At 59.9% G+C, this 26886-nt stretch overlaps 1 protein-coding gene across 2 annotated transcripts in view; it reads left to right on the forward strand.

Moving 5' to 3' along the window:
• Positions 1-26886, forward strand: part of COL18A1 (collagen type XVIII alpha 1 chain) — a gene marked incomplete at its 5' end in the record, with an annotated part of 85718 nt that overhangs the window by 53202 nt on the left and 5630 nt on the right. For both annotated transcript variants that reach the window (XM_081067331.1, XM_081067330.1), the window contains 31 exons: positions 3079-3165; positions 4129-4188; positions 4959-5085; positions 7954-8030; positions 8357-8476; positions 8845-8871; positions 9973-10035; positions 10146-10232; positions 10613-10666; positions 10812-10970; positions 11765-11827; positions 12808-12834; positions 14505-14636; positions 15222-15284; positions 15813-15839; positions 16702-16737; positions 17226-17297; positions 17561-17596; positions 17799-17888; positions 18426-18455; positions 18549-18575; positions 18853-18915; positions 19256-19330; positions 20277-20303; positions 20459-20512; positions 20851-20925; positions 21894-21962; positions 22477-22519; positions 22912-22974; positions 26315-26358; positions 26622-26744. In XM_081067331.1, the coding sequence (XP_080923457.1) occupies positions 3079-3165; positions 4129-4188; positions 4959-5085; positions 7954-8030; positions 8357-8476; positions 8845-8871; positions 9973-10035; positions 10146-10232; positions 10613-10666; positions 10812-10970; positions 11765-11827; positions 12808-12834; positions 14505-14636; positions 15222-15284; positions 15813-15839; positions 16702-16737; positions 17226-17297; positions 17561-17596; positions 17799-17888; positions 18426-18455; positions 18549-18575; positions 18853-18915; positions 19256-19330; positions 20277-20303; positions 20459-20512; positions 20851-20925; positions 21894-21962; positions 22477-22519; positions 22912-22974; positions 26315-26358; positions 26622-26744 (2100 nt within the window). The remainder of the gene's footprint in view (positions 1-3078; positions 3166-4128; positions 4189-4958; positions 5086-7953; positions 8031-8356; positions 8477-8844; positions 8872-9972; positions 10036-10145; positions 10233-10612; positions 10667-10811; positions 10971-11764; positions 11828-12807; positions 12835-14504; positions 14637-15221; positions 15285-15812; positions 15840-16701; positions 16738-17225; positions 17298-17560; positions 17597-17798; positions 17889-18425; positions 18456-18548; positions 18576-18852; positions 18916-19255; positions 19331-20276; positions 20304-20458; positions 20513-20850; positions 20926-21893; positions 21963-22476; positions 22520-22911; positions 22975-26314; positions 26359-26621; positions 26745-26886) is intronic.

Raw genomic sequence — 26886 nt, forward strand, 5'->3', positions numbered from 1 at the left:
GTCACTTGCAGCTCCCTGGCACTGTTTTGGTGCCTTTCCTTTTTGTGCCATTTCAAAGGTTCTGCAGTCACTCTTCCCTCGACTTGGCTTCTCTGTGGACAGGGTCCCGTTTCCCCTGTTTGCCTCCGTCTGGGGAGCCACCTCCTCTTCGCCTGGGGTTTCTTTGAGCTTTTCTTGGCCTCAGTCGTCTGTTAGCAGACGAACCGCCCACGAATTGCCTTGGACCCTTGTCTGTAGCCTCCAGGCGGGCAGGGCTGGGCCTGCCCCCATTCCCAGCACCTTCCACATTCACTTCTGTGTTCGGTGAGGCGCGTGGATTGCCGCTGCTTCACACGGGGCTCTGTTGGTCTTGTTACATAAAAATGAGTGCCTGGCCACTGAAGACGAGCTTTCCCACCGGCCACCTAGGCTTGGGCCACCGGAACAGGCTTGACGCTGACGGTGGCGGGGAGCAAGAGGGAAAGCATGGCCCCTAAGCACAGACCCCTCTTACGACAAACACGTGGAGCCCTGTTGTTCATCAGAAGTGACATTTGCTGGCATAACCGAGACACAGTGCCAGCAATCACACGATGACCTGACTCCACGGAATGGAGAAGTAGAAGAAAGTGTGTTTGTAATGGAGGGATGTGCCTGGGCGTGACCCCACGGGAGGAAACCGCAAGGCGGCCAGAGGCAGATAGTCAAGGAGGAATCTGGGCGGGATGCCGGCCAGGGGGTCCCAAGATCAGGAAATGGGACAGTGGGGGCGTGGCCCGGTCACAGGTACAGCTGTGACGGGTGACAAGGGATCAGGCCCACTTAAGGGGTCAGCCAGCAGAGGAAGGAGGGGCCAGGAGGTGGAGGGGAGGCAGGCCTAGGAGTGCTGTGTTCCCCCTTACAGGCTCCCCAGCCCCCCTGCCCCAGCCAGGACATGGATTTCCAGGTCAGAGGTCACCCCCAGGAGATACTGGGGCACCGTGGGGTCGGGGTCCCGGGGAGGGAGCCCCCACATCCTCCAATGACATGCTTGCACAGTGTGTGGTTCTGACCGTCTACACACAACTTTAAGACGTGTGGTGTGGCAGTGACAAGCTTTTTAAATGGTCTTTATTAACAAAACCTGGATTTCCTAACATTAGGTTCTAAGTCCATTCAATATTTGCAGTGGGTCTCGTGGCTTTTGCACTAGTGACGTCTTCCCCAACTAACCATGTCCTTGGGAAAGCACCTACCCCCAGACAGGTAGCTGGGACCCACGCTCTTCTGCCCTCTTCACTCAGGTTGCCGTGAGCCTGGTCTGTCGGAGGTTCAGAGCCTCAGAAACGGTGTTGGGGTAGGGAAGGCCATAGCGGGACATCTAGCACCCTGACCCCCCACCTGCCAGAGCGCCCCTGCCCTCTCCCCACATACAGAGTGCCCCCAAGGAATGTTCAGAAGTATGGTTTTCTGGAATTTTAGCATCTGGCCCCTCCTGCCATCCCACAGGCCTCACCTGGAGCAGTGGGGGTGGAGCGGGCGCTGTGGAGTCAGGGAGAACTGGCCCCCAGAGGGCCTAACCCTCCCCGGGAGGGAGTTCAGGAGTGCTTCCTGGAGGAGGCAGCCTGAGCCAAGCTGAGAGACCAGAGACAGTGGGGCCTTCAAGCGAGAGCTCAGCTGGGGACACTCGGGGGTGTTTGTTTGGTTTGTTGTCACATGTTCCTTGTTGGTGTGGAGCAGGAAGGTCGTGAGGTTGAAGGTCAGCTGATAAAGGGTGTTTGGAGGAATAACCAGAATGACCTAGGTGGGTATCAGCACAGGGCCCGAGGACACGTCCAGCCTGCTGCCCGTTTCCCCACAGCCTGTGCGATGGAAAGCCTTTACGTGTTTAAGTGGTTGGGAAAAAAGAATGTTTTGTGACAGGTGAAAATTGTATGAAATAAGAATTGCAGTGTCCCTACAGTTTGACTGACAGCCACTCCCGTATTTTACTTATTGTCCTCATCGATTACCGGGTACAACACAGTCCTTGTGACAGACGCCTGGACATGCTGACCACCTGCCCTTCGCAGAGAGCGTTTGCTGCCCTCTGACCCAGGCCGTTCTGCTGTAAGAGTGGTTAAAATGTGCACCTTACAGTTGGCGAAACATGCTCGCTGTTAGGAAAAAAATGCACTGAAGTCAATCTCAGTGGATGAAAAAGTTAAGTGAAAAACAGACAATGCAGCAAAAGCATGTGAACACATTCATAATTTCCCAGTGGGGAGAACCTTTCAGCAAGTGGCATCTAAGACAAAATCGTGAGCAGCTCGGCCTGCTTTCTGTGTCCTGGGGATGTCATCTGCCAAAGGCCCAGGGTCCACCTCGCTTTGTGGGAGCCCTGAGGGCGCTGGGAGGCGCAGGGTCCACAGCCTCACCTGCAGGCCCGTCATCCCGGCCCGTTAGGGACCACGGAGCCTCGCAGAGAAGGCCCTGGTGCAGTGGTTCAGGTCCTCGTCACCCACGCTGCCCCCGCCGGCGCTGTCCCCTGCTCCCTGCCTCAGGCTCGGGGCCTCCTGCTGAGGTGGGCGTCCTGTGTCCTCTCTGTACGCTGGACCCTCTGCTCTCACACGTGAGGACATCGTCTGGCTGCGTCTGCTTCCCTGCTGTCCTCCCCGCGCAGCGCCTCACGCCCCTCCGGGCACCACATCCACCGACATGCCTCGTCCCGCTCTGACCCCTGCCTGGGCTCGCTCCCCTCTTCTCCTCACCCAGGGCCCTGTCCCTGCCGTGGCCTGGTGCCTCACGTGAAGGAGCCTGTGGAGGGGTAGAGAGGGCGAGCGAGTGAGTGAGTGAGCGAGTCTGACGCGTGCGCTCGGAGAACCTAGAGCTGTGCCCAGTGCTGCGAGCTCAGTTTTCTCCTCGGTATCTGACTCGTTTTACGAGAAGGTGACGTCAGGATTCCCCCCAGCTGATCTGACGCTGTTTCCTGGTGCGTCTGAGGTCGGGCCCATTCAGGGGCCCGTCTCGTTCCGGTGTGTATCACCGGCTGACATCTTGACCTCGAACGGTGCCAGGCTCCCAGCTGGCTGCCAGAGTAAGGTGGAGCCGCCAGTGACCTCTCTGTCCCTCTGTGTCCAGGGCATGATTGCAGAGCTGAGGGTGCGTGGGGACCCCCACGTGGGCCCCCAGCACTGCCTGGACGATGACGACGATGCCGACGACGGGGTGAGTCTCTCCTCCCCTCCCTCAACCCCGGGGAAGGTGCCCAGGCAGAGGGGCTGGCCTTTCCCAGGAGCCCCAAAGTGATGGGGCCACAATGGTCTCTTTGAAAGACGCCATTTCGGGTACAGGAACATGGTGACATTTTTAATTACCTGTAGCGTCAGAAAGAGCCTCCCCTTCCCTGCAGAACACACGGAATGTAAAGCAAATGTGGGAAGCTGCCCCAGCATGCCAGTGGGTGGCACAGGCGACAGCAGTCACCGTGGCGAAGGTGTGAGTGTGAGTGTTCATTGGAGACTGTGTGTGTGAGGATGTTTGTCACAGACTGAGTAAGCATGAGTGAGTGTTTATCACAGACTGTGGGTGTGTGTGAGGATGTGTGAGTGTGCCTGAGAATGTGCGTGCACACAATCCTGTGGGACCTGAGGAAAAGCAACTCCACCTGTTCCGGGTGTGGGGTCAGGACCGGGGGACAGCTGTGTCCCCAGGGAGGCTTCAGATCACAAACGCATCACCCGGGGACCCCGCTGTGACTGGAGTGGGGTCGTCCAGTCACAGCCCAGGGCCGCCTGCTTTCTGCTCCACGTCCACTGTGCGTCCCACACGTGGAGAGACGCGTGCCCAAGTACCCCTTGGCTGGGCTTCTCCTCTGGGCCGTTTCCTAGGACAGTGTCCCAGGAACAGAATCGCAAGTGGAAAGAAAGGAACATGTTTTTCACGGTTCTCTGAATGTCTGGCCAGGAGCCAAACTCATTTCCAAAGGGTCGTCCTAATTGGTCTGATCGGTTGTGCCTCATTGATGACCAGCTGACGCCACTCAGGGGAGCGTGCTGGGCTCCTCCCCCCACGGCCACTCAAGGACCCCACTCCCTCCGCCTCCCACCAGCTGGGCTGCTTTGCTCTCCAGGCCCTGCTGACGCAAGGGCTTCGATCAGCAGCTGCTTCCTGTCCCTGTGAACCTTTCAGGTGTCAGGAGACTTCGGAAGCGGGCAGGCGGAGAACCAGGAGCTGCTCAGGGAGGAAGTGGTGAGTGCTGAAGCCAAACCCACCCTGCTAGCAGCCGGCACAGTCTCCAGGCCCGTCCCAGCCTGGGCTGGCTTCCTCTCGTCTTGGCACAGGAATGTTCTTTGAAAGTTGGTTTCTGATTCTAAATGTTCCTTGGGTCTCTGAGGTGACCTTGACATTCTGATCATTGACATATTGGGATCCCAATAGCTGGGAGGGCCCCAAGGTACTAGTGTGTCTGTAAGTCAGGAGGGGAAAGCTGTGTGGGCAGCAGGCAAGGCCAGAGCAGTGAGTGTCCCCAGCTCATGCCACCCGAAATGACACAGGAGGCGGAGGCAGCAGGAGGGGGGTGTCAGGGGTGTGAAAGGGGCCAGCCCCTTTGCTCCCGCCATCTGTCTCACATTTCTTCCCAGGGCTTGGCACCAAAATGGGCTGGATGGTGGCGGACGCCCAGGCATGGCGTGGGGACCCTTGGTCTCGCCCGGTGGAGGGGGCTGGCCCCTCTTTGGGAAGCAGGGCCAGCATGCACACCCACATGTGTGTAGGGCTCTGGTGCCTGGAAGGTCCCGAGACCCGGGTCTGTGGTGGTGGCCTGTGACCGCCCTCCAGGGTCCGACGGCCTGAAACTTATTCCTGCCTCAGATGAAGTCCTCGTGGCTTCTTATCTTTCCTAAAATCTGGAAAACTCTTATTTTACAAACAAGCCCACACCTGACATTGGCCAGCACACGTGTTCACAGGTCATCGCCTTCGCTGAGTAGCGAAGATGTTGTCCCTCTCTCCCCTTCCAGGGCGCGTCCCTAAAACCCAGCCTCCCCGACGCGGCCCCAGTCACATCTCCACCCATGGCCGGCGGCAGCAACTCAGAAGATTCCAGAACTGAAGAAATTGAGAAGACCACAGTGTCTTCATCAGGAGGTAAAGCTCACTTCTGGGTGTGCTGTGTGCTGTGTGCTGTGTGTGGCCGGGTGAGGGGCTCCCATCACAAATACGCCCCAGCCTGGGCTGATCAGCACCTGCCTGCGTCCCTCGCCTCCCTGGCTGTGGGGTCGTCCACAGCACGAGCTGCCACAGGAGATGGCAGGGTAGAGTGGCTGCGTGGATTCCTGGTTTGTTTCTTGTTTCGGAGGATCTGTGGCACCGTCTGAGGGTGCTGCTGCAGTGGCATGCCACTTCCCAGCCTGGGGCCAGCGGGGCGCAAGGAGGACATGAGAGGGGCTGGTGATGGTGGAGGTGGCCTTGGAGCAAAGACGGGTCTGCCCAGGACCTCTGTGAAATGGGCCCACGTGGGTCGCCATTTGGGGGCAGGGCTTCCCCCCGTGGCCTTGGAGGTGGGCTGGCCCAAAGGGGCACCAACGCAGACCTGCTGGGGACCCCGGGGAGGGTCGGTTCCCACGGCTGTAGGATGAGGTCCAGGTCCCCTGCTGCTCGGCCAGGACCATTCTCAGGTGCCACCTTCCTCAGCTCCTGGCCCATCTCCCGGGTTCCCCTCCTCAGAACCTCCTCTCCCACCTCACCTCTCCTGCCTTCCCCTTGTGTTGGGGCCTCGTGTGATTACTGGGTTGCACCCCGACAATCCAGGATAATCGCCCTGTCTTAAAGTCAGCTAGTTAGTAAGCCGATTACATCTGCAAAGTCCCTTCTCAGCGGAGCCTAGGCTGGTGTCCCACTGCGTAAGAGGGGACAGGGATCTCGGGACATGCGTACACTTCTGCCTGCACACAGACTCCCACGTGCCACATATTAACACACACACAACACACTTCTGCCTGCACACAGACTCCCACGTGCCACATATTAACACACATAATACACTTCTGCCTGCAGACTCCCACGTGCCACGTATTAACACACACACACAACACACTTCTGCCGGCACATTGATGTCAAGGTTTTAGACAATTAGGTAGACTTTAAATAAGAGCAGTGACTGCTTTTTACATTACAGCAATAAAACACGTTCAGTGCAGCCAACTTAGGAGCAGCAAACAATGCACGAGACTAAGCCAGCCGTCGGCCCCTGAGTTTGTGGTGCCCGTGGCATTTGTCACTGACGTGCTTCCCACGGGCACAGCAGGAGTCCTGAGGAGTCCAGCCCCTCGGAGTCCTGAGGGAGGGGCACCCAGCTGCTGTGCTGTCAGCCCGGGTCCCCGCTCAGGGCCGTCTAGCTGGACGGGGTGGGTCTAAGCGCGTCCCTTGTTTGCACCCGCACATCCACTTGTTCCAGCTCCCTTCAGCGGAAGCCTGTTTCTGGACGCTGCTGTGGCCATGCCTACTTGTCGTGACGACAGGGCTCACTGCCATGTTGCTGCGTCCTGCGCGTTGCCCGCCCCTCACAGTGCTCTTGTCCTTGGCATGTTTGTGGGAAGCTTTGAATCAGTTTGTCACTTTCTACAAAAGCAGCTGGGGTTTGGGTTGGATGTCGTTGGATCCGTAAGTCAGGGTTGGGAGAGGGCACGGACATTTCAAGACGATAGAATCTCCAGACCCCGGAACACGCACCAGCTCCCCGTGTACTCAGGTCTTGGCTTTCTCTTCTTCTCTTAGTGATGTCTTGCAGTTCCCCCCGGCAGGGGTTCAAGTCTGCCTTAAATCATGCCAATACTTAGAAACCGCCAGGGCTGTTTCCACCCCACGCCATCCATGGGGAAGGGGCTGAGCTGCTTCCCTGGCCGACCTGTGACTCATGCTGGGTCCTGGGGCGGGGGCTTCGTGCTGGCTGAGGCCTCAGCGGGGCCGGGAGGCGGGCTCTGAGCAGACTGAGGGTAGTGTGCTGGTCGGGGGGCTTGCCACCCCCCACTGCTGAGCAAGCACAGTGGCCACACATGGGTGCAGCTGGAAATGGGGCAGGTGCCATCAGAGCTGAGCTCACGGAGACGCTGGTGCAGCTCCGACAGCGTGCTCCCTCGGGAGTCATCTGGTCCCCTTGGGCTGAAGGGCCTCAAACACTGTTCCCTCCCTGAGCTCTGTCCCCAGCATGCTGATCGAACTCTGGGCAGGGCAGACACTCTTGCAAACTGCCCTTGGCAGATGGGCGTCCGCCAGCCCCAGGAGCCCGCGGCATGTCACCGTGGTGGGAGTCCCGTGTTTTCCCCACGACTCAGTGGTGCTGTGCTGCCAGGTGAAAAGTTTGGGGAAGCGGCTTCAAATTTCACTCCACAAATTACTTGTCAGTCACAGAGAGGAAGATGTCAGCCCTGCCCCCAGTGAGGAAATGGGGGAACTGGGGACAGGACGGGGCAGGGCCGAGGGAGGGCAGAGCCAGGCGCAGAGCCAGGCGCAAACACTGCTGTGCTGCTGGCGTCTCGGACCCGGCTCTTCCCCTCTGCTGGTGGTGTTGTCATCTCTCTGGCGACGTCCGCCTCTCAGGCAGGGGGCTGATTTTGCTGGAGTTCAGGCAGGACCCTGGGTGAGGTCCCGGTTCCCCCATTGTCACCATCCAGCAAAAAGAACCTACAAAGGACATTGCTGGCTGTTAGGTCACCGTATGTGACAACGCTGAGTTTCCCTAATGTGACCATCAGGTCGACAGAAAACGTTCTCGCTCTTAGGAGACGTGTGACTGAATTTCAGATGGGAAGGGTGGTGATGAATACAAGGGACTCGGGTGGCACAGCGAGGAGAAGTGGCCAAGTGTGCAAGTGAGCGAGAGAGTATGAGTCTGCGTGTGTGTGAGTGTGAGCTGAAGTGTGTGCTCAGGGGCGGCTGGGCTCCGGGCAGGACGAGAGCTGAGAGCAGGGCCACCGCTCAGGGTCTGACCTCTTCGCGCCCCCCCCACCCCCTCAGATCAGACACTCTCTGGCTCAAATGCAGTCACCTCCTGGGACGAGAGTGTCCGGAGCCCTGGGGACAGGATGGAAGAGGTGAGGCCACCTTCCTGACTCAGAACCGGGGGTCCCCAGAGCAGTCGGTGCCTCTGATCCCTGGGGACCTGACAAAGCCCTGGGCTCACACCCTTCTCTGATGCCCCTCCACCCATGCCTGGCACCAGTGGGTGTAGCTGGGGAGGCTCGGGCCCGAGCACGAGGAGCATGTGGGCAGGGGTAGGGCAGACCCCTGTTGGTGTCAGTGCCACCAGCCTCGCCCATGCATGTCCACTCTGTGTGTCCCTGTGTGGTGCTGAGCCCAGCCCGGGAAGCTGGAGAGCACAGTAGTGGGCCCCCCAGCCTGTGCCCTCTGCCCCTCCCAGGGTCCTGTAGGCCCAGTGGTGCAGAGCCCTGGTGTACAGCCTGTCCCCGGACCACAGGGACCCCCGGGACCCCCAGGGCCACCAGGGAAGGATGGCGCCCCCGGAAGGGACGGTGAGCCGGTGAGTACACATCTCCCCTCGGTTCAGCTGGGGCAGGAGGCTTGACCGGAGGGGGAGAGAGTGTGGCAGAACAGCTCGGCTCTGAGGACCCTGGAGACCCCAAGATGGCACGTCCTGCGCTGGCCGCTCCCCTGCTGTGGGAGAGCTGGAGGGTGTCGGGCAGGCAGGAGGCAGAGCCAGCTCAGGCCCGCCCACCGCGGACAACGGCACTCAGACATTAGCTGGAAGGTTGCAAACCCACAGACAGCTCTCCCATGGGAGTCAGGTCTGCAGAGGGCCTTGGAGCCCCGGCCGCATTTCCAGGTCAGATCGTGTGGGGAAATGGAGCCTGAAATTTCATCACTAACGCTTTCTCCTACACATTTCAGGGTGGTCCTGGGGAAGACGGAAAACCTGTAAGTTTTTTCTTCTCTCAGAGCCAGATGTTTTCGGTGACGTTTGCATGAGTCCAGCAGGACTGTTTCATCCTGTGACACCTAAAACAGTGCAGTGAAGAGATTTTGCAATGAAGCCATTCTGAAAATACAACTTAACTTTGTTAAAAAACAAATATAACTGTTGACAGAAAAATTGAGACGTTTAGGCTAACTACCAGAAAACAAGAAAAGGAAAGAACTAAGTACAGCTTCCAGGTTTCAGAGGGAAAACACACGTAACAGAGATAGCAAGGCTGCCCGTTGTGGGCGAGGGGAGCACAGCACCACGGACAGAAGACACATCCACAGGCGTCAGAGCAGACTTCTTAGCTGTCACAGTCAATGTGAGAGTTTCTATCTTAAAACACTTAATTCACATTTTTAAAGACCAACAAATTCTATTTCCAAGGAACACGATAAAATGACACAAAAAGCTCACAACTAAAGGTTCTGAGAAGCAACAGATCAGCAAATGGGCAGAGAAGGCAGGAAGGCACGTTGCACAAGCAGCGCTGGACATGACAAACTCAAGTTTAACAACATTCTGAACAAGAAGGGCTGTTTCATGTTGACACCAAAATGACCCTTTACTAACTTCACAACTGACGGCAAAGCTTTGCAAGGAGACCAGTAAGGTGTGCCAGGAGAGTGGCCAGTGCTGTGTGGGGGCTTTGACAGAGCGGGCGTGAGCGTGTGTGTGTGCGTGCCTGTGTGCGTACAGCCCAGGATCCAAATGACGCAGATACTGGCTCGCTCTGACAGTGTGTTACCACTCCACGCTCGCAAACCCTGAACAGTCTGCTCCAAGTACACACGGACATTCAAACACATTGACGGTCATTTAGGTCGTGAAGGCCTGTTGCCCACGGCACACATCCGCTTGCCCACGGCACACACACATGTGCACACGCTTGCACACATAACGGACAGAGCCCTGCTCTCTGCTGAGGTTGTCCACAGGACGCCACAGTGAGCTCTGCAGGGCAATGGACATTCAGGGTACAAAGTCACGTGTCTGGTGCTTGGATGGTGGTGGCAGAGGTGCCTTCTCCCTGACGGGGCTGCCCACCTGTCTTCCAGGGTGACACTGGGCCACAGGGCTTCCCGGGAACCCCAGGAGACATGGGCCCCAAGGGTGAGAAGGTGAGCATGCACCCTGGCTGGGGCCCAGGGGGGAGCACGTTACTGTCTCCCCCCCCCCCCGACCCACTGTAGGGCTGTGCTTCCTGGTGTGACACTGTCTTCTGTCCCAGGGGGATCCTGGAGTTGGGGCCAAAGGACCCCCAGGACCCCGAGGGCCTCCAGGGCCCCCAGGACCCGCTTTCAGACCTGACAAGCTGGTGAGTCTGTCCTTTTCCTCCCTGGAGGTCGGCCTGCTGTCCTAGCGGAGGGACCCTCCCGTCCTCTGCTTAGCTTCTCAGTGCCTCGCCCCTCAAATCCGTAACCGGCCTCCCCAGGTGTCCTGGCCCAGGGGAGTCGGCTCTTGTGTGTGGGGCTCCCCAGAACCAGGCGTGGCCTCAGGTGTGCCAGAGCCCGCTGGGCCATCGGGGCCTCAGGCGGGCCTCTTTCCCTTGGTGGGGAGCCCGTGTTCACTCTCTCTTTGCTTCCCGTTGTAAACGTCTTGACCTGTTGGAGATGTGGGACAGCGCTGTGTGCAGGGCGGGTGGACAGGTGGCTGGATTTGGGCCTGGGTGACGCGTCTCTGGGCTCTTTCCCGCAGACCTTCATTGACATGGAGGGGTCCGGCTTCGGCGGTGACCTGGAGAGCCTCCGAGTGAGTGTCCTTCAGCCCGGTGGCTGCTGCCCCGCCCTGTCTGTGCACAAGTGGACCCCGTGGGTCTGGCAGGGGCCTGATCAGGCTGTGGTCGACCCTCTGCGAGTGCTGCCTGCATGCCTATTCCCTGTTTCTCCCTGTCCAGGGCCCAAGAGGCTTCCCCGGCCCTCCAGGGCCCCCCGGCGTCCCCGGCATGCCCGGAGAGCCAGGCCGCTTTGGGATGAACAGCTCGGTCATCTCAGGACCCGCGGGCCTTCCCGGTGTGCCTGGGCGGGATGGGCGCCCTGGGATCCCTGGTCCCCAGGTAAGGCCTGCCCCCCTTGGCTGCCCTTTTCCCATCAAGGTCGACTGGGAATAGGGGTGAATGCCAGGGTGGGGTTCTCTTCCTGTCTGGGCATAAGCCCCCATCACCACATCTACTCCACAGCTCTTGCCACTGTTCCCACCTCTGGGCCCCACGGTGGGGCTGAGCCTGAACCGCTGGGTGATGGCGCGCAATGCTGCTCACCTCTCTGGCCTTCGTGGCAGCTGGCCTCATAGCAGCCATTGCTGGGAGTGTTTCCCATGGGTCAGGGTGGGCCCCACTGCCCAAGCATGGGGCCGTGGAAGCCCGCCTTTGGCCAACTCACTGTTCACGGGGACCTCAGAGCCTGGTCGACCCCTGCTCCCCGCACTGGGGACACAGTGGCTTGGGGGTGCCCACGGATGTCACTGTTGTAATCGGGTCATGGAACCAGGTGTGCACAGCCTGGTTTCTACTCGACACCGCACTCGGGCCATGTGTCCACTTTAGTGAGAGTCCTCCCGACATCACGGGTAAGGCAGCCCCTCGCCAAGGGTCTGGCAGTCCTTTCCATCCTCCCCACAATTTGGTCAGCATCTCAAAAAAAAAAAAAGAAAGAAATTTAGAAATGTAAAAACTGAGCAGAGAGGCATGAGTACACTGACCCATGTTACTGCGAGGTCCCCTGTAGCCACTGACTGTGACGTGGCCGCAATTCCCAGGACATCTGTGGGTGCCCAGCTTACCGGCTAACCCACCACTCTTTCTCAGTGGCTGAATTCCTCGGGGCCCACACACTGCTTTCTCTCCCCCAGGGACCCCCAGGTGTTCCAGGAAAAGATGGGCGACCAGGAGAAGCCGGCCAGAAAGGCAGCCTCGTAAGTCACTTCCTTGGGTGTCCAAGGTGGATGTGACCTAGAGCCACATAGTAGAGCCAGAGAGTGACCAAACCCTGGGTGTGTGGGGCTGAGGCCGTGGTAACCTCGTGGGGGGGGAAATGCCATAAGGTCACCCAATGTGGTGGGTGGCTTCACTTCAACATACAACTGTTGCCTGCTACGGCCATCACGGCGCAGCAGCTGGGGGCCTGGGGCTGCCAGTTTGCTTAGAGCTGCGCTAGCTGGGGCTTGTGTGGAAACTAAGGACCTCATTGTCACTGCTTCTTCATGACAGTTGGATTAGTGGTTTTTTAAAAAATATTGATGCTTCACTTGATTTGGAAATTTTATTTCAAGTTTCAATTCTGGTTGCATTGATAACAGAGACACTTGTGAGGCTGCGTAAACTTTGAACCATTGCTGTGGTTTCCGGTGATGAAACGGGGATGAGGGGGGGGTTGAGGTGCCGACCTACAGCCATTTGGAGACACTTCGTGTGGAACCTTCCGTGAGCACCTGGCTGCTTTGCACTGAGCCAAGGGGACGCATTTTAAGTGAACCCTCTCTGGCCAATGCTTTTGTTTTGGCAGCAACTGAGCTGGAAGGGCTCACGTCCTGGGGAAACATCTGCAGCTCAGCACCCAGTCTGGGGGTGATAGGGGGCACGCTCATGGCAGTGGGTCAGTCCTGCCCCCCATGCTGAGCCCCTCCCTGACACGGGCCGATGGCGTGAACAGCCCGAGGTGCCAGCCCGAGGTGGCAGCGCCGAGAGGTGCACTTGGGGTTTCAGGCTCACGTGTTCTGGGAGTGGCGCTCAGGCAGCAGCTCCCAGGACCAGGAGAGGAAGATCAGAAGCAATGAAATCCTCGTAGGTGGGAAACAGGCCTCATGGCCGGCATGAGTGAGTGCAGCGCTTATGCTTTTCTCTTGCTGGCTGCACCCTGGCCTGATTTGTAGTAATTGTTCTCTTTTCCCCGCAGGGCAAAGCGGGTACCCCAGGACCTAAGGTACAGAATCTTCCAGGTCGGGATGGCCCCTTGGAGGAAGTGCCTCCTTGAGGGCGCTGGGGTGGGGCAGGTGGCAGTGGGAGCTCTCCGTGGTGCTGGTCGGGGGCTGGAACTGCCCTGGAGGTGGGCACCACGCTTGCCCTGCTTGGTCCAGAGTGGGTCCCTGATGCTCTCAGAAGGGAGACCAGTCCAGCAGAGGCCTCACTGCTGCGCCCACGCCACCCCCACAGCCAGCCCTGAGGTCCCCTCGAGGAGCCCAGCCCTCTGTGGGCCACACCCGATGGGCCTACCCGGAAACTCCCCCAGCTCCTCCAAGGGTCTGTCCCCTGGGGAAGCTGCCCAACATGAGGAGGAGGGTGGCATCGGAACAGCGGGTTAGAGGTCAGGAGGAGCGTCCGAGCAGATGTGTGTGTGCATAGATGTGTGTGCACGTGTGCGTGTGTAGACATGTGCACACACGCAACTACGGGCCTTGGATGGTGAGGGTTATGCAGGGTGGGGGCTGCAGCCGGGATTGGAGGTGAGATCGCAGCCTGAGACCAGATCCCGCTGTACTTAGGCCTGAGGGCCCTGAACACCGAAGGGAGATGTTCAGGTACAGAGATAACAAAGAAAAAGCTCGAGGAGAGTGAAGGACGATTCTAGACCCCTGCCACCTGAGTGGGAAATGGGCGGGGGGAAAGCACTGGACTACTCAGAGGTTTCAAAGAGCAACCTTTTTAAGGGGATTCTTTTAAAGATCACAAATTAGATGACGTTTTTAAATATAGGATATAATCGGAGATTCCAATAAAACTAGCCCCTAGGTGAAGTGGGTGGTAAAAAGCCAAGAACATTAAATATCTGTTAAAATAGAAGCAGACGTTGAGTGGGGCTAAGATGCAGCCGGACAAGCGAGGAGGTGGTGCCTGAGGGTGCACATGGGCGAGGCTGGGGGCAGAGCGGCAGGCGAGAGCCAGGCCCCGCCCAGGGGACCCTCCTCACTGTGGGGCCAGTGCAGGAGTGGAGCGGGCCAGGCAGAGCACGGGGAGGGGCTCTGGGAGGACCTGGGAGGTCAGGCCATGGAGGTGTAGCACTGCCCGGGCCTTGGGAAGGCGGCCAGCGGTCACGCTCATGCCCTTGCTGTGGCCAGTGGGCTCGGTTCATCCCTTATCACCGTTTACAGATGAGGAAACTGAGGCTGCGGGGTTAGGTGGCCATAAGGGGTGGGGCTGTGCCCTGCTGACGACTTGGCATGAGGTGTCCCTGCCTCGTGTCCCAGCGTCCCCACCCTGCTTCCCTGCCTGGCCCTTGGGACCTCCTTGTTCTGAGTGGCAAGTCCGCGTCTGAGGCCGAGCCTCATGTCAAACGTGCCTCTGGCTCTTGCTCCTCCCTGAGGCTGTGCCTCGTGTCCCCCACACCCCAGCCCCAACTTCGCAGTGGTTTTGGGGTCCCGGCCCCCTCCTGCCTCCTCCCTGGCTCCTCCCAGCAGTGCCCTCCCCATTTACCTGCCACAACACCTGTGCTATGAAGTTCGCTTGCTTCAAGGCGTTTTGCGTATCTCTGGGGCTGCAGGTTTATAGAAGGCTCTGTGAGGAAACGTAGGTGTGTTGGGGCGCAGTGGCTGACTCGGGGTTCAGCTGACACCCTGGTGGCTAACAGTGATGACATTCTCCTTCCCACCTGTGCAGGGAACCAAGGGGGACCCTGGTCCTATTGGCGCTCCTGGGGAGAACGGCTTGACGGGACCCCCTGGACCAACAGGACCACCAGGGCCCCCCGGCCCCCCCGGGCCCCCAGGACCAGGACTGGCTGCAGGGTTTGTGAGTACCAGCTGCTCCTGGCCCCCAGAAAGTGGGTCTGCACCCCATAGCGCCCTCTTGGCATCCCATTCTGACTGGCACTTCTGGGCAGCAGCCAAACGCATGTTGCCCCCGGCCCCATGGTGGATGGAGTCCTCACGTGTGGCCTGTGAGCAGCTGGGAGGGCTCAGCAGGACAGGCTGCTTGGTCTCAGGGTGCAGTGGATGTGGGGTGCGTTCTGCGTGGCGGAGCCTCGGGCAGCGGCTGGGAGCAGGACCATGTCCTGTGTGATGATGAAAGGCTGCTCAAAGGGACAAAAGCACAAACTAAACACCATCGCACAGCCAGGCCCCCGGCACACCAGGAATAAAAACCTAAACCCAGGAGAGGCTGAACCGGTGCCCACCCAGCAGCCCCTGTCCGCGGGCAGACGCTTCTTCTCCGAGGACGAGGACGGCTGGGGGCTGTCAGGCCACCCGGCCCTTGGGGTCTGCCCCGCTGAGCCGTGGCTGGGTCTCTGCTTTGGGCCGGCGGCCGGCCTCAGGGAGGGTATCTTCCTATAAGAGGAGACGCAAACCCTCGTGTCCCTCCTGTGTGTTCACCCAGGATGACATGGAAGGCTCTGGGGGACCCTTCTGGTCGCCAGCCCGAGGCGCCGATGGGCTGCAGGTACTGCCTGACTGACCACTGGCCTGGTCAGCTCTGGGGGTGGGCACGCCTGGGGCCGGGGCATCCCTGGGACTGGCCGGAGTGGGGACCAGGAGTGGCCTCGCACAGCTGGCGAGGCCACCTGTCCGACGTGGGACACGGCCTGATGGCCGAGCCGAGAAACGGGCACAGTGATCCCCGAGAAGTGGCCGCTGTGACATCTCAGTCACCGAGTTCTCCTATGGTTCTAATTTGGGGAAGTAACATGTTTTCAATCCGAGTAGAGTTTTAATTAAGTAAACGGGGCGCTCCTGTGGAGGTGCCACCGTGTTCTGCCCTGACCTGGACACGGTCAAGAATCGGAACAGCTCGCTCTAGGTGGCGCTGAGGACAGGCCCCTGCTTGTGGCGTTTGGGGGAGGGGTGCTGGTGCCTGGTGACTCAGTCTGTTTCCCGCGCCCACTGGGGGCCGGTGGCACTGGGAAGGCCTGGGCTTGTGGGACAAGGGTCCTCCCAGCTGCACTGAGGCCTGTTCCTTTCCTGCCAACAGGGACCCCCCGGCCTGCCCGGAATCAAGGTCAGTGCAAGATCAGTTAGCCGCCGCCCCTGCCACACTGCCCCCGCCAGAGTTACGTGGGAAATGGCAGATTTCAGAGAAGCCCAATGGGGGACCCCCATCACACTCCCCTGTCTCAGAGCTCGCATGTTGGGGGGTATCTGGTCCATCTTTCTAAAGCCGCGTGACTCAAGACCCCTGGCTTCATACATCTGAAGTGTTTACTGGCTTGGGGAGCAGAGGGGCTTCGGGAAGGAACCCCCACAACCTCCAGGACAGCAGATGGCTCCCCGAGCCCCCGGGGGCTCCTCTCAGGCTGCCCCCCATGTTTCCTCCTACCTGCTTGCTCTCTGCTCCTCCACCTGCCCCGAGGACACCAGCCCTTCTCCCTGGCAGGTGTCCCTCCCGCAGGTGGTGAGAGTGGGAGGGGCCCCCCTCGGGCCACTCTGTGCTACTGCCACCCGCATGGGTTCGAGGGTGCAGGGCCCGCTGTAAGACCAACTCCTGCTGTCACACCCCTTCCTTTTAGAATGTTTTGCTTTGATTTGCAAAACTTTGGGACATTTTGAAAGTTGAGTTTTTAGAAGGAGTACTTAGTAGCTTTCTTAAATTGTACAAAATGAAGTCATCTCCTAGAAAGAGATGATGGCATGGGCTCCAGATCGGTCCGTGTGCCCTTAGCGTGTGGCCAACCCCCAGCCATGCAGGGGTTCTTGCACACGCTGCTCAGTGTCCTGGGGACCCTCAGTCCTGAGCTGGGGGAGGGGAGCAGTGTGAGAGGCCACCTGACTAACCCTCTCCTGCTTTCCTTTGGAGGACGGGTGGGCACCACTGTGTGGGGGCCGCGCGGCACTGCACTCACACAGCCCCTTTTCCACTGTAGGGGGATCCTGGAATAGCCGGGCCAACAGGGCCCAAGGTAAGAACCTCTTTTTGGGTTCACGAAATCGGCTATCTTTCCCAGTCCTGGTCTGGGGCGGGGAGGGGTCCCCAGGCTCGGGCCAGAAGCCTGGCTGGGCTGGGCCCCCTCGGAGCCTTGGTAATGGGTGAGTCTACACGGGGCCCCCCTCAAGCCAGGCTCAGCATCGTTCTCCCCGTCCCCTGGTTCATCCTTGTGTCGCCTGGGCCCTGACTTCATTCCTTAGAATTGAACACATGCCTGTCCCAAGAGCACCCACCCCAGGTTTTCCCAAGTCCTGGACCAGCTTCCTCTGGCTCCCAGCACCGTGAGAGCCACACGAGTCCTCTGACACCCACGTGCCCAGCCCGCACGTGCTCCGAGGAGGCCAACCAGGTCGAATCACCCTTGGGTGTGAGCTGGTGACCCACAGAAGCCTCGGCCTAGTACCTCCCCAAGGCCAGGTCACGGGCAGGGCCTGACACACGGCTCTCTCGTGTCTTCTGCAGGGAGAGGTTGGTGCAGATGGGCCCCCTGGTTTCCCTGGCCTCCCCGGAAGAGAAGGCGTGGCCGGAGCCCAGGTAGGCGACTGCCCAGGGCTGCTGGGGGGGGTGACACCCTGAAGATGAGATCTGGTACCACAGTGTCTCATAGGGTCCCCCGACCCAGTTCTCTGCACCCCCAAGAGGCCCAGAGACCCACTCCGTGGGATGAGTCAGAGGTCCAGGCTGCCCGAGGGGATTTTCTGCAGTTGCCTGCCTCACTCCCACTGCATTTGGTCTGGGGTCTCTGGGAAGAGGGCTCATGTTCTGTTTATGATGAAACATTTCCTTCCTGTCTGCAGGGTCCAAAAGGAGAAAAAGGGACCCAGGGAGAGAAAGTGAGTGGGGGCTCAGGGTACACAGGCGGGGCCTTGGGAGGCTGCCCTCTATCCCACACCACCTGAGGACCCTCTGGGGACCCTCAAGACTGGGGGTCTCTCAGGGTACCACCTCACAGCCTGGGAACTGGGGCACTGGGAACCCCTCCCAAGTCTTGGGTGGACTGTGGGTTCCCAGTTGAACGTGGGCTTCCTCTTCCAGGGCGACCCAGGGAAGGATGGAGTGGGCAAGCCAGGCCCCCCCGGGCCCCCCGGAGCTCCAGGCCCCATCATCTACCTGTCAGAGCAGGACGTAAGGACACAGCATGGTTGGGCACGTGTTCTGCCCGGACCCCCAGGGGCCACGCTCTGACTCCAATGGGAGCTAAGAGGATGTCAGTTGGGCCACCGGCCCTCCCCCCATAGGGCGGCCCCCAAAGCACCGTGCTGTCCAGTCTGTGGTTCTAAGGGGGCTTCTCGGCCATCGAAGCAGGGCCTTCCTGAGCTGCCCTGTTGGCAGCGCGTCCCGTTTGTCCAAGTGTCACCCCGCCAGATGTTGATGTGTCCCCTCTGACCCCCCACACACAGCATGGGAGACAGGGCACTGGTCCCCTGGTCCCAGGGTCATGGATGGTACAGGAGGTGGGCTCCCAAGAGTGGCTTCACTTCTTGTCCGAGGGACTTTGAGGCAATAGCCAGAGAGACTATTGAAAGCAAGATTGTGTCCCACATTTAATTTCTGGTGGTGTTCTTGGGTCTTGTGGCGGTGATGTAACGAGAGTGGGATCTGAGTTGTAAACGTGGCTTTCCTTTCCTCCGTTACCCTGTGTCTCTGCTGCTGTGCCGACAGAGAGCCGTGGCTCTCACCCATGGAGCCAAGGTACGTGCCGTCCCGCCTGGAGTGCGGACGACTGGGGGTGCAGCTGCTGTGGCGTCTCGTGTCGCCCACTGATGCTGTCGCTCTCTCCCACAGGGCCAGCCGGGGTATGCGGGTCTCCCAGTAAGTAGCCTCAGCCCCCGCTCTGCCCGGCGGAGAGGGGCTCTCCATGTGGTGAGGGAGCCCAGCGCCCGGTGGGTGCCCGCAAGGCTGAAGAACCTTCTGGTCTCTGAGCAGATGCCCCAGGGTCCAGTGTGGGGGGGGTCGGGCCGGGTGGAGCACGTCCTCCTCCGCCTGTAACTGGTCAGGACCGAGAGGCAGGCACTCCTGGGAGAGAGAGTGGCCATTTCAGGGATGGGGTCACTGGCGCAGCCCCTCATTCCTGCCTGTCTCCCTGCAGGGACCGGCTGGGCCAGTGGGAGATGTGGGGTCCAGAGGCCAGCAGGGACCCCCAGGAGCCAAGGTGAGGGGCTCGGCGCCATCACCTCAGGGCCCCCTCTGTGACCCTGAGGGGCATTCTCAGTCTGCCCAGGTGACCACTCTCTGTGGTGGGGAACCGGCAGCACCCACAGCGAATCCAGACAAAGCCTGTGACAATTCTGACATGGGTTCTCCTCTCGGTCACTTCCCTGTGGCCCATGGAGGGGTGACCCATGGAGGACCTCGCAAGACGCCCGGCCACAGAGCCCCCCGAGGGGGAGGCTTGCTCCCTGTGCCTGTTCTGGGTGTTGGTGTGGAGGCCGAGTTGAGGCTTCACTGCGGTGGGTGTGACCCCTCCCTGACCCTGCCGCCTGACGTTCCAGGGTGAGAAGGGTGAACCGGGCGTGGTCTTTGGCCCCGATGGCAGAGTGCTGGCCCCTGCCCAGAAAGGAGCCAAGGTGAGGCAGCCACCTGGCGTTTCACCCCTTGTCCAGGCCGGGGGAGGGGGAGGCGGTGGGTGGGGTTTCCAGGGGCTGTGGAGACAGCATGGGGAGTTATCTTCCTGAGAGGGGCAGCTCATGCCATGCACAGGAGCCTCTCCTAGGCAAGATTCCGGAACCTTCCGCAGCCTGGGCCCCTCGCCCTTCCCTGTCTAATCCTCTCTCACAACCGCATTGGGAGGGCCCCCGAGGCCCCCAAGCCTGCATGCTCAGGTGGCCGAGGCCTGGCCAGCCCCTGGTCGTCCCCTGCCCCTGTAGGCTGAGCCCGCCCTGCAGAGGGACGGGGGAACTCGGGGCCGCAGCTCTGGGCTCACTCCTCGGCCTGGCGTCGCCTGCAGGGGCTGGAACCCCCAGTTTTGCCCACCAGGAGCTGCCCCTCAGCCTCCGGGGACGGCTGTGAGGGGCAGAAGCCCTCCTTCCTCCAGCAGGAGCCAAGCAGGACTGGGGCCAGAAGTGGGCTACTTGAGGAGCACGTGCCCGGGGTGCCCTGCCCCCAGCATCTGACCCTCAGACGTGCCGGTCCTGGGGAGCAACTGGGGGTAGCTGTGGGCATAAGCTTGCTGGGGCCCCAAGGTCCCCCAGGATTGCTGGGAAGGGCAATGGGACCTTGGACCCCAGGCCGAGAGAGAACTGCCAGCCCCACCTGGCATCATAGGGGGGCTGATGCTGCACTTACTCCAGCCAGCGCGCTGCCGGGCAGCCGTCCCAAGCTTCAGGCCCAGGGTGCACCTCATCCATGTGCCTGCACCCCACACAAAGCTCTCTGCCGTTTCCGTCCGTCCCTGGTGGTCAGCACTTTGGGTGCAGCCCGGGTGCAGCCCGATGGGCACAGGGACCTCTCGGGGGCTGCCTGGGCGGGATGACCTGCAGCCACCTAACACTGCTTCTGGTTTCTTCTATTCAGGGAGAGCCTGGCTCCCGAGGACCCCCGGTGAGTAGGCCACACCGCCCCATGTCACACGTGTCAGAAAGGCGCCCGTTACTGCCAGACTGGTCCAGCTGCACCTTTAAAGCTTGGGACGGGTGTTGGCAGGAAAGCAGCAGGTGGTGTCTGCTCCCCTCACACCAGGCGCTTCCTCTCCACAGGGTCCGTACGGACGGCCTGGGCACAAGGGAGAGATTGGCTTCCCTGGGCGGCCGGTAAGGACCTGGGGTCTCCTGTGGGGGCAGCAGGCAGGGAGCGGCCCAGGCCCGGGGGAGTGGCCTGCGCCCTTCCCATTGTCCTGCCCCGGGCGGCCCTGTCTGGGCGCACACATCTCTCGGGGGCGTGGGCCAGGAGCCCTGGCCCTGCTCATGGGCAGGTAGCGCCCCGAGGGGCTGACATCCCCAGAGGCCCTCTGTGTAGACAGGAGCTGCTGGGCTGAAGGCTGGGGTGGTGCAAGGCTGGGTGTGGGCCAGACTCCTGGTGGGGTCCGAGATGCCAGCTGAGGCCACAGTGCTGGCCAGCTCCCAGCATCCCCCCACCATGCTCTCCCCAGGGTCGCCCCGGGATGAACGGATTCAAAGGGGAGAAAGGGGAGCCGGGAGAAGCCAGTGTCGGATTTGGTGTGAGGGTGAGTGTCCCGTTAAGTGGTGGGTGGGCACGCCTGGGACGCCCAGGACCCAAATGGCCTGGTGGGAACGGCCTTGGGTTCCCAAGCTCATCCTCAGGAGGCTGCTTCTGAGCGACCCCATGATGACCACTGTGTGCTGGTCCTCCGCCACACACACACACGGGTGGACGACACGCAGCACGCACACACAGCACAGGGAACAGATAACCAGCGTGGTTTTCTCACGAGGGCATCCAGGCGGCCATGAGTCCTGAGCTATGGGTTCTCATCACTCAACACCACGTTATAACTCGCAGTAACTCTGCCGTCCTTTGAGCCACGGGTTTTATTGCAGTAACGTCGGAAGCGAAAGGCACTTGTAGCTGTGTCTACCCGAGACTCGGCGTGCTTGTAACACACTGGTGCCCTGCCTGCCACACTCGTTCTCTCTCCTGGAGGTCCAGCCCGGCTCTGTGAACCCCCCCGCATCTTGGCCCAAGCCCCCACACACATACTCCCTGTGAACCCAGCCTGAGCCAGGGACCGGGGTCCTGAGCTCAGGGTTTCAGGCAGTCCGCTCTTATGTTTTTTCCTTCGTGGCTAGTTCTCCTCCGAGGCGTCCTTCCTTCTTTTGGACTGAAACTCAGCTTTCATTCCGTGAGAAATCAGGAGCAGAGGTGATATTTTGCAGGTTCTGAGGCAGCAGCAGAATCCTAGGCCACATTTGTCAACAGGAACACAGACTCTAGAATTCTCTTTGGCTTGAGTCTCAGAGCCGGACATGGCATGGCTGTTCCTGCACATGCCCCTGCAGGGGTCCCACTCCCGTCCTGCTGCCTGTCCCACCCTCCTTGGCCACTCCGACAATGGCTCAGGGAGTGACCACTGTGATTGTCAGGAGCGCTGCTGCCCACATCAGCCACACTGGCCAGTGTTGATGGCCTGGCTGTGAGCATGGCTGACCACAGCTTTCTGTTCCCCCCACTCAGGGTCCACCTGGCCCCCCAGGACCTCCGGGGCCCCCAGGCCTCCCGGGGACCCCTGTGTATGACAGCAATGTAAGTCCTCAGCACTCGCTCTTCCCGCTGCCCCGCCCCTGTGCTCCTCGTACAGAGCCCTCTGTGGCTGCTGCCTGCCTTCCCACTGCCACCGCCAACCTCCAGGAAGGGACAGCCAAACCGTGGGGGGTGGGGGGCTTCTGGGAAGGAGCTGGGTGGTGGGACCCGAGCCGCCCGTCTCATGGTTGCCGTAGAAGACAAACCCCTGGGGAAGTGCAAGGTGGGGGCAGGGAGGGCTGTGGTGCTTAGGAGGGCAACGTCCCCATTTCACAAGGCTCAGACGTGAAGTGACCCTGAGGAGCATGTCATGTCACGGCCAGGGCTCCTCATTACAAACTCTATGTCCTCCCTTCCCTTCTCTGAACCCTGTCTTGTGTGGGGGTGGCTGAGGGGTGGGGGTGTCTGTGTGGCCTCCCAGGGGGTGCTGGGCCTTCTGGGCTCAGAGCACCCCGGGAGGGTCGTGACCTCGGCTCCAGAGCGGCTTCCTGAGTGGCGTCTTTGGCCTTGTTTGTAGGCGTTTGTGGGGTCTCGCCCCGCTGGAACTCCAGGATCTCCAGGTGAGGGCCCCGGGGGCCTGGGGACAGCTGGGGTGCTGGAAGCTCTAGGACATGGCTCTTCCTGCTCCCCCAGCTCTGAGGCAGCATGGATTCCCCAGGGCCTGACTGTGGACGGGAAGGGACACTGAGCGGCCACCCCTTGCTGTCCACAATTTAGATCCGCTCGCTGCCAAGCAGGGGTGGACATACCCAGCCTGTGTCTGCCCCATAGGAGTGGCCTCCGGGCGCCACTGCAGAGTGCCTCGGCTCATCTTGCTCTGATGGTCCCCAAGTCCCCATACTGTCCCCTTCCTGGGTCCAGGCCCTTCCCCATGCACTCAGTGCCCACCAGGGTAAGGGGCATGTCCCTGTCAAACAGTCAGTAATGGGCACTGGGGTGTCTGTCCCTATAGGGCTGCCGGGGCCTTCAGGACCAAAGGGTGACAAAGGAGAAGTGGGCCCGCCTGGCTCACCAGGTGAGTGGTCTGGGCAGCCTCAGGCCGAGGGGCTGCACGTGTGCTTACCTGTCCCTCCCTCCTGGAGGAAGGAAGTCCCTTGTGGGCACCCGGAGCTCTAACAGGATCTCGGGCTGGGGCTGGACTCGGGGATTCCCAGCTGAGCTGGCCCCACAGCCCCCACGGCCCAGGGGAGCAGTGCATTGCAAGGACAGTGGAGCCAAGGCAGTGGACAGGCAGGTGTCCTGTCACCCCACCCACTGAGGAGCAGGGCACCCCCTGAGCACCGGGGTCCTGGGTGCCCCTTTCTTCTCATGGTCTGTACAGGGCCTCGTTGGAGCCCCGTGGGTGACGTTCCCTCGGATGGTGAGAATCTGCTGCTGGATAAAATACAAGAAACAACTGTGTGATGTTGGGGGAAGCAGGCCCTCCTGACCCCCGGCACTGCCGACTACAAGGTGGCCCAGTGACGAGGGACTGCAGCCCAGAGCAGGGAGGGACTGAGCAGGTACCCGGCGCGGCCAGGATGGGCCAGGATTCCAGAGGCAAAGCGGATGACAGACCGACCCCAGGGCCCCAGCTAACAGCGTTTCCAGACCTGGGCTTCCCTGAGGTGATGTACAAGGTCAACAGAAGGTGGACACGTGGGCAGAGAGCTAGAACCCGCAGCAACAAATCGGGTCTAGTTCTGGAACCAAAACTGTGCCCCCGGACCTGAGGGCTCTGCTGAGTTTGTGCGGATGACGCGGGGTGGAGCAGAGTGGCCCGGAGGTCGGCACCGTCCGGCACACGCTCGGGACGGACAGTCCCAAGGGAGGGAGGATACACTGCTGGCGGGCCAGGAATGGATGGCCACCAGCACAAGAGCGTGCGAAGGCGAAAGGGCCAAGTCTCCCCAAGCTGAGGACACATTCAAGGAGCGCTTTACACAAAGGCTCGACAAGACCATCAGGAGTTCCCAACAAAAGGAGACAAGCCACAGATGATAAAAGGTTTCAAAATGTGCAGAGAAAGTAACTGCTGACTTAACTTCATAAGGAGCATGAAGGAGGCGGCGCGGCCGTCAGGGACACCGGCCCCGATGGTGAGGGGCCCCTGGGAGGAGGCAGTGCGCTGCTGAGACGCGGGAGGAAGCCGGGTGACTGCCGGCGCATTCAGGGCACGGCAGTGGGTGTGCGAGGCCCTGAGACCAACCCCGCCCTCATGTGCACGGGACCCCACATCGGGGATGTGCCGTCCCCTGGGCGAGCCAAGAGTGGAAAAGGAGCATGCAGCTCCTACCCTAGCAGAAAGGAATAGCAGCACAGAAGGCTTGACCTGAGGAAGGCAAGAAAAGAGGAAAAGGAGCACAGAGCAGGTGGAACAAGTAGGAAACGGGAAGTAAACGTTGATTTAACCCAAAGTTACCAGTAAGTGCACAAAACCTGAATAGGCTGACTGTGCCTGTTAGCATACGAGAATCAGTGAGATACAAACAAAATTGCTGCTGACCAGACACTCCCGAAATGTGAGGACACGAGTGTGTATGTGCAACTGCAGGACTCGGACGAGTGTATCGTGAGGCAGAAACACTGCCAGAAATAAAACATTCACAATGGCAACAGAAAACCCAGCACAAAAGGGGAAATACAGCCAGTCCAAATCTGTATGCACTTAACAACAGGTTCAAGATATAAAAAGCAAGAACAACAGAATTAAAGGGAAAACCCACAAACCAACCACTATAAGGGAAATTTTAACCCGGCTCTCAGTTAAGTGATAGGACTAGGAGATACAGGACAGGTCAGTAGGGAGATGGAGGTGACACCCTGGCACCAACACGGGGGACGTGGCATGCTCACCACAGGGGCCCACACCAGGCGGGAGCAAGTCTGCAAGTTGTGAAGAGGTGACGTCATGCAGATTCTGTTCTCTGGGCAGTGGACAACGCAGGAGGTCACACCAGGGACATAACTGGAACGTGCCCACGGTGTGGTACCTTCCAGACAGACACTGCGGAACCAAGCAGACGCTGAACAGCCTGCAGTGAAGGAGAGGACGCTGGCACGTAGGGGCTCTCAGCCCTCGCTGTGCGCCCGCAGTGGCCCTGACGCAGCGGGACCCCCCCCAGAGGGGAGGACCCACAACCGGAGCCGGTGACAGCATGTCAGCTGCCGCCCTGCGTGGGCATGGACTGGCGCGTGACAGCTGAGCCGAGCACAGAGTTGGGGCTCCCACCAGCCCTCGCAGGCCCCGCGGTGTCACCCAGTGGTGTCACCCAGTGGTGTCACCCAGTGGTGTCACCCAGTGGTCCCGCCTTCCAGCTCTGTCAGGTGTCCAGGGGGAAGGTCGTGGGAGAAGGTTAACCCAAGGTCACTTTGTTAACTATTCACAAAATCAGCACCTTTCTAAGCATCCAGATCAAGAAATTAGAAAACAAATGGCAAATTTAAATTGAAGCAAATAGATGGAAAGATATAGTAAAGATCAGAAGTGAATGAAAAAATATGTAACAGGAAGCATCAACAAATGAAAACATCGAAAGTGAGCCCTTTGAAAAGTCTAATGACACTGACATGCCCTTGCAGAGTGACAATGAAAGAGAGGCAGCAAGTGACGGGGGAGACAGCTCCGTGATGGTTTGGTGACATGTCACCGGGCATGAAGTGGGTGTCTGACCATCACTGCAGGTGGTCGGGCCGCAGGACAGAGGCAGGGGTGGGAAACACGTGTGCGTTTTGGGAAGAGAAGAAATAAACCCACTATTTTCACAGGTGACGTTTTTGAACATCAACCCAAAAGGAGCTACAGATAAACTGTTAAAAATTTACCAAGGTCACAGGGCCATTTACAAAGTCATGACCAGCCATAAACCCTGAAATTTTTGAAGGGCTCCTTTTAGAAAAAGAAGAGATCAGATCAGTGATTACAAGTGGGGGGATGGAATCAGATGACAGGGGCAACGGGGCCGCTTGCAGTTCTAAGATGAGCTCTGGGGTGTGCCGCATGGCGTGGGCTAAGTTACACTTCTGTGTGGCTGTTAGCTGCTAAGAGAGTGGATCTCTCACAAGGGAAAGAAACACTTTTTCTCGTTGTGCCCGCGCAAGAGGACGAAGTTAGCTAAACTGTGCTGATCATTGCACAGTATGCCGTCAGGCCGTTCAGCCACACACCCTAACTTACAGTGATGTCAGTAAACCTGAAATAAAAAAGGCACCGTTAACAAAAACACCCCAAAAATCAACTAACTGGGAGTAAGTGTAACAAAATCAGTACCGGTCACCACAGAGATTAGAGACAGAGCCGTAGGTAGGGCTGGGGTGGGGTGAGCCGGAGACGCTGCACTGAGACGTCTCGCTGAGCCCTCCACTCTCTTCTGTAGGGCAGTTTCTGTTCGACATGCTCCGGCTGGGGGCTGAATTGAAGGTAGGTGACACGGCCGGTCCCTGTGCTCAGCCCTCAGACCACGTTCCCCCAGCACGGCCCTCTGCCCACCCCACGAGGGGCCCTGGCTGGCCATGGCTCGGCTTTGCCCTTGTGGGGGTCTCACTCGGACACAGCAGGAGGCCTGGGCTCTAGGAGCTCCTGCTGCTTCACCCTGCCCACCACGGCTCCTGAGGTCAGCCCCCACCCCTCCCCACGCCAGCACGGAGAGCTGGGCTGTCACAGACGAGCGTTTCCACCCACAGGGGGAGAAAGGCGACCGAGGCGATGCCGGGCAGAAAGGAGAGAGAGGAGAGCCCGGGGGTGGTGGCTTCTTTGGCTCCAGCGTACCTGGACCCCCCGGCCCACCAGGCTACCCTGGGATCCCGGTAAGTCTGGGCCCCAGGCCACCCCTCAGGTGCCCACACACAGGCCCAGGCCTGTGCCAGAGCCCAAGTCACTGGATGTCCCTGGGACAGGAGCCCAGGGCAGGGCCAACCCGACCTGGACGGCCGCTGAGTCCCGCAAGCT

The sequence above is a fragment of the Rhinolophus hipposideros genome (genome assembly GCF_964194185.1).
Source record: "Rhinolophus hipposideros genome assembly, chromosome: 2".
In the NCBI taxonomy this organism is placed as follows: Eukaryota; Metazoa; Chordata; class Mammalia; order Chiroptera; family Rhinolophidae; genus Rhinolophus; species Rhinolophus hipposideros.